This window comes from Pygoscelis adeliae, unplaced genomic scaffold, assembly GCF_000699105.1.
Source record: "Pygoscelis adeliae isolate BGI_AS28 unplaced genomic scaffold, ASM69910v1 Scaffold100, whole genome shotgun sequence".
Lineage (NCBI taxonomy): Eukaryota > Metazoa > Chordata > Aves > Sphenisciformes > Spheniscidae > Pygoscelis > Pygoscelis adeliae.
Genome location: NW_008824034.1, coordinates 4,033,244 through 4,039,862, shown reverse-complemented (window position 1 = coordinate 4,039,862; position 6,619 = coordinate 4,033,244). Strand labels below are relative to the sequence as shown.

At 38.7% G+C, this 6,619-nt stretch overlaps 2 protein-coding genes across 2 annotated transcripts in view; one reads left to right on the top strand and one right to left on the bottom strand.

Moving 5' to 3' along the window:
- Nucleotides 1–6,619, bottom strand: part of LOC103922933 (chromosome unknown open reading frame, human CXorf40B) — a 700,660-nt gene that overhangs the window by 520,513 nt on the left and 173,528 nt on the right. The gene's annotated exons all lie outside the window — the stretch shown is intronic.
- The window catches only part of AFF2 (AF4/FMR2 family, member 2), a 256,405-nt gene that overhangs the window by 235,213 nt on the left and 14,573 nt on the right, over nucleotides 1–6,619 (top strand). The window contains exons 16-18 of the mRNA XM_009331422.1: nucleotides 623–762; nucleotides 1,323–1,386; nucleotides 4,732–4,868. Of these exons, the coding sequence (XP_009329697.1) occupies nucleotides 623–762; nucleotides 1,323–1,386; nucleotides 4,732–4,868 (341 nt within the window). The remainder of the gene's footprint in view (nucleotides 1–622; nucleotides 763–1,322; nucleotides 1,387–4,731; nucleotides 4,869–6,619) is intronic.

Here is a 6,619-nt window from a genome sequence, read left to right as displayed (position 1 = left end):
TTCCCTAGTTCATTGGTTCATCTGTAATTTAGTTTATCTGTTTGTGGACCTAGCTTGCAAGTTGCAGTTGTCTGATTTAAATGCTTCTGTTATGCTTCTGGTTTGAGTCAATGCAAAGTCACACCTCCTGACTTCTGCTTTCCATTCTTCTCTCTGTTCTGTGTACAAGGCTGAGGAAACCGTTCCTTACTGAAATCCAAGCAGACCTTTCAGACACCTTACAGTTAGCTGATAACAATATAGAAAAAAAGATTACATTAGTGTGATACACCTTGAATGAAGTTGAGTTTACATCCAGCCCTTCTGCTCTGATTTCCCCACCCTTGCTTTAACCAGTGTCTCTAGTCAGTAACGCTGTGGTATCTAGGCTGACTTTATCCAAGGGTGTAAGTTAATGAGTTCAGGTGAGGGGTCAGAGGTCATGTTGCCTAATTAATCTAATAGGCTTATGTTATAAAGGATGGAAGGGTGGTTCTGTGACGTAACCTGGATGTAGTTGGGTATATACGAGTGCTACTTTGTGCCTTAGCCTTTTGTTTGTTTGTGGGGTTTTTGCGGGGGTGGATGTGAGCTCTTATATTGTTTGAACTATGAAGAGTTAATAACAGACCTTTTTTTCTAGGAGGAAGAATCTCACAATACACCAATAGCCAACACTCTTCTTGACACCAGCCATCTAGAAACAGACATCTGGTCTGCAATGCCAACACTTTCCAATGGGAATTCTGAGCCCAGAAGACCCAAAATAACATTTGATGATGTGTAAGTATTATTGGATCTCTGTGCTAGCTGCATGTTATGTAGTTGGGATTTTCATGCAAGCAGAGCTCCCAGTGAAAGAGAGTATCTTTGATTATACTGCTAGCATTGGGCACCTGTGTGGATAGTGCTGCACAAAGGCGCACACAGTTTTAATCTTTACAAATGAACTGTTGTCACTGATTAATGCAGACTCTGTTGATAAATGTTTTCAGATCATGAATGTTGGTTCACAGTAATTCTTCTTCATTTTTTTTATTTTAGCTCCTCTAATGGAAACTTCTTATACTTAATTAGTTTAAAATATTTTTCCTTTTCCTCTGTTCAGCACACATTAATGGGTCCTTTGGGTGGCCAGTTTCTACAGCTAGTTATTTTACATTCTGGTCACTCATCATATCTTTGCATACAGCAGCTTCAGAATAATATCAGGTTAAGATTTAAAGAGATAAGTGGGCGTATATGTCGAAATTGTTCTCGGAAGCAGTCAGCAATTTTCCCAAGCAATGTTTGTCCAACTGTATGAAAACAAAGACTTGAAATAATTGATTTTGTCTCTTTAGGCTTCACAATGCTGATTATTACATGCAAGAGGCTAAGAAGCTAAAGCATAAAGCAGATGCATTGGTAGGTTATCACAGGTTTTTTGGTCTTTTTCCACTATGGAGCTGGGTGCTACAAAAATGTACATTCTGAATGTCATCTAAAGCCTCAGAAACCAAGAGAAACCCTGCTATTGACTAAAGTATGCTTCAGATGGTACTCCATAAACACACTGTACACAACAAGTCAAACCCTGAGCACCATTCCTAGCCTTTAACAATTCGTTCCCAAAAAAAGAAGCTCCTTAAAATAGCTGGTGTCTCTTCCGAGGAGGAGCAACAGTCATGTTGTTTATGAAGGATGTAAGATAATTTCATGAAAGATGATGTGTGTTTGAAATTTGTTTTCCTATTCACTTTGAGCCTAAAACAAAAGTGTTGAAATATTCCATAACAGAAAGTTAAGAAAGGCAAATCACCCTCCACTCCATTATCATGTGGCAAAACTGTTTGATATTTCCAGTCTGATTGTTTAAAATTTGCAACAATTGATTTTTAAATAGTACATTCATTTTTATTGCATGCTTTTTAAGCCAGTAAATAAAGACTTAACACGCTGCTTCCCAAAAAATCTTGCAATTAGGTAGTTCTATGCTAGGAAAGCTTTTTCTCTCATTTTATCCCAGATGAAATTCCAGTAAGATTGACCTAATTTTGCGAAGTGTTTTGATTTTGATAAAACTACTTAATCTAACAGATTATACTCTGTCATAGTTTGTTCAGTCTAAGCTATTGCTAGCACTGAAGTGCCTTTAATAGCCATTTGCTTTGTAGTTAGGGACTTCGCTCCTGTACGCTACATAGAGTGCAGAACAGCAGCTCATTTAGGCAGGCTTAGTGGAACTTGATTCCTCTATTTATTTAAACTAAGATGTCTAAAATGGAGCGTGGCCGTTCACTTTGCCCCTCAGAATCACAACTGGAAAATAACTGGGTGATTATTCACCTCTCACTTTATTATTTGTGGGTTTTTTGCATGCATATTATGTCAATCCACATCAGAGATTTTGCACTTGGAAATAAGTGTTTGTCCAAAAAAAAAAAACGCAAAACAATCACATGCTATGTTTTTTCAAAAAAAAAACCAAACAGGTAAATTAAAAAGATGGCTCTCCCTCTGCTGTTGGTGAGCTGAAGGAGAGTTGACACATCAAGCTGCCTGCTTCAGCTCTCCGGGCTCCCTTTGACTTGGGGCACGTGTTACCAAGTGTGTTTTCTGTGGGAGGTGGGTTCAGGTTTTTGGCAACCTGCCCTGAGTGTCAGTAAGTTAGCAGTCGTCCCTCCTGACCTGCCCATTTACAGGAGGTGGCCTGCACTGATTCCTGCAGCCCGACCAGCAGAGCATGTTCAGTCAGAGCCCTGACATCTGCACGTGGGGAAGGCTGGCAGAAGCAGACTGACAACACCTCCCACAGCTGATTGACCTTTAAAGAAAATACACATGGTTCTGGCACATGGATGCCTGCTCCACGCTAGCAAATATTTACAGGCTCAAGCTCCTGATGATCTCAACAAGCTATGTCAATCCACTTCCCTCCACAGCCTGATTCACTCAGAAAGTGTTGACCTGTCTCCCGTCCTCTTACCTTTGACTATGCCTTGCGGAATCAGGGGTGTTTCTCAAGCAGAACTAAGAGGAGCAGGCACAGCACATCATGCTGCTGCCTGCAGGCAGGCCTTGCCTGTCGCATGCAGTTTGACACCCCAAGTGCTCTTATGGGAATGTGAGGCCATCCGCTACGATACAACTTGTTGGCAGACATAAATACCGATGAACAAAGTATCTGCTTTTTCTTTCCGCTATTTAGGTCTCAACTTTTTTTTTCCACCCAATACAGCTGCACACAAATTATCTCTATGTAACACATTTGCTGTGCAATCCCGTAGTGTTAGTTGTCCTATGGAAACAATTGCTTCTGGTTACTTGGTGCTGACATGACAAAGCACACACAGCATTGAAAGATGTGTTGCAGTGGCTAGAAAGATAATGTGTGTGACCTCAAAATGTGTCAGCAAATGTTAATGAGATTTGTGGCAATGCTGTTCCTGAGCTTGTACGGAAAATAGATTTCTGGTGAAGGGCAAGACATTTTGCATCTTATGGGAGCAACCCCATGAAAACCTATCCTTGTCTGGGACGGCAGTAAGGAATCAACTGATTTGGATGGGCTGCTGCAGTGGCAACTGGCTGTACCATATGGAAGAGATCTTGGAGACCTCGCTCTGTTCTCGGCTGAGCTGTGATGAGCTGGCGTAACTCCACCTACTCCACTAGAGTCAGCATGGAGCAAAGGGCAGTATCGGATCCCATTTCTGGCTCGAACTTTGTGTCTGTACTTGAAGCAAGGAATTTGAAGAATATGCTGAGAAGCGGCCACGGGAATAAAGAGAAAACATTTAGAAATATTTCCCCTTTTGTGATCATTCAAGTAATACCTATCAATTATGAAAAGGCTTTGTACATAATCAGTGCAGAAGAGCAGAACTTGAAATTAAAGGTATGCAGAGGGAACTGGTTATAAGGATTGCTTAGAAGTAGCCACAAAGGCAAATATACTGTTACCTTGGACCAATACTAAATGTTCTGTTTAATATGTTGCTAGGATAGGCTTCCATTTTGTGAATGGAAAACATATGCAGATGCATCAAAAATATTTTGATAGAGACATACAAAGAAATTTTTAAATTATTTAAAGTATATTGGATCTCATATCAATTGCCACATTAGTAGAATTCTTACATCCAGCTATCAAAAATTGAAAATGTTAAATACTATTATAAAATACTTACTATAAAAATGTCATATATAATATTCATTACACATAAAAAAAGAAATCAGTATGTCTAAGTCAGTTTAATCACAACCATTATGAGGGCTAAAACCTTTTGCAATAAAATCCTAGTAAAATAAAATATTTAGCAGTGCTATATTTTCTCTTTTTTTTCTGCTCTTTCAGTCATCACATAAGTGATGAGATTTTTTTTTTTGGTCAACAGTTAACACAGAATGTGACATCTGCCAAATGGCATGGAGTTGTTACTTAACCCTTGCATAGTGACATTCAAGCTTAGGTCATATATCGAGAAGCAATATGGATTTGTTTAAACATGCTTAGTGTCCCTCATTACCTGTGTAAATCCATGCATGTCAATGGACATACGTTGACTTTCCTCTGTGGAGTGTCTGGACATATACTACCTGAAAAGATTTGCTAAAAACATAGACCCTGCTAAATTACTGTATGAATTCATTCTTAACTACCAGCATTGCTTTGCTTTCATCCTAATGCTAGTGTTGCTTTGTATTATGATCTGTCTGCCTAGAAATTAAAGCCGAAGGATTTTCTTGATGGTGTCATTTCCATTTCAGCTGGAGAAGTTCGGCAAAGCAGTGAATTATGCTGATGCTGCCCTCTCCTTCATTGAGTGCGGGAACGCTATGGAGCGAGATCCATTAGAAGCTAAATCTCCATACACCATGTACTCAGAGACTGTGGAACTCATCAGGTTAATGTCCTTTCTGTGATCATTTTCATAATCTCATTTCAGTCATAATTAGAACCTGCTATGTTTTAAAAAATACCATTTCAACGTATTAATGATTTGTCCAAGGCATCTTCATCTCAGAAGTCATCATAATTAGTTCTTGCCATTTTATTAATGTCATGGAAAATTTATAATTGATGGACACTGCTTTTATAAATTACCCCCTTTAGAGGTTATAATGTGAGTGTTATAATTTGCAATATTCATAAAATTAAAATTGAAATGTAGTGGGTGGAAGTAAAGTATAGTAATTTCACTGTTTGGCAATGACACTTGTCTTTTAAAAGGTGTAGTTTTATAATTCAAAACATTAAAGTGAGTCTATCAGGATTCCTATTACAAACCCTGTTTTGAGAGGTTTATAACTTGGCTGTTAAAAAAAAAAAAAAAAAAGCTGAAACTTGGCACATAAGATCATAGCCAGAAAGGAAGCTTTCCACATGTATTGTATTAAAAAAAGTATATTTTTTAATGTTAAAGTAATGTGAACCAGCTGAATTAGTTTTAATAGTTTTGTAGACTCGTAGGCTAGAATATGGATGAGAGAGCCTTTACTTACTAATAAAATGTCTGAATTATTATTTTATAATCTGCTACTGTTCCCTGTAGCTGTTTCATAGTGTTGCCTCTGTAGAAATAATGGTCTCCTGAGTAACTAAGGGCTTGTTTGCTTTACTTGCGAAAATTATCAAAGTGAAATCAAGCAGGATTAAATTTACCTGTAAGTAGAACAACAGGATTTGTCCTCTTGACTGTGATGCACCTTTGCTCTCCCCAGTGTATGCTGGGAATATCACCATTAATGTCAGTGTAATTACTGTCAGTTTACACAAGAGAAAGAAAAGGAGGCAAATCAGGCCCTAAATGTTTGGGTTTTAATATGACAGAGGTGTTTTTTTAACATGCAGGATTTTAACATGCCAGATTAGCTATTAGAGACTGCCAAAAATAATGCATGTTTTACATTTTGAATAAGTAGGTATTTACATAATAAAATGTATCAAATCTTAAGAAGCTCTTACTCTCAGGTAAATAATATGCCTGTTAAATATTTAAAAACATGTTTTTGCATTCTACGCTTCATAAAGAGAAGAAGAAAATCTAAAGAGATTACTCAACAAAAAAATGATATTTACTCAACACGATCCAAGTTAAACCCTCGAGAGCGGAGGACTTAAGAAAAGGAGCTGCCTACCTCTGCTCCGCTGTGCTGAAACTCTTCCTGCGCTCTGACAGTGGACAGTTCAGTACTTTGTGTCCTGAACTACAGAACTACAGTTGTATGGCAGGATAAATTGTATTTAAAGAAATATTCTTTAAAGAAGTGAGTGCTTCTTCACAGGAGCCCGCATTTATTTTTATTTTTTAAGAGAACCGCACGGCACAGTTGAAAATGTTGTTCCTCAGTCCAGCAGTCTGTCTGTTCAGAAGCGAATGGACAAAAAAATCTTCATTCATTCAAGAGTCACAACACGTGCACCACGTAACTCAGAGAATGGCAGCTCTAGTAGTAGCTCACAAATGCAGCTCCCCTCCACCCTACAGTGCTGGTAGTGGATGGAGTCAGCTGAGCGTATGGCTGCATCTTGGAGCAACTGGCACTCATCAGCGTATGCAGCCCCGCTGCCTTGCTCTTCTCGGCAGCTGCTGTATCAGCACAGTCCTGCTGCAGGCTACATGATAGATAGACCTTGGCATGGAAGCAGCACCTG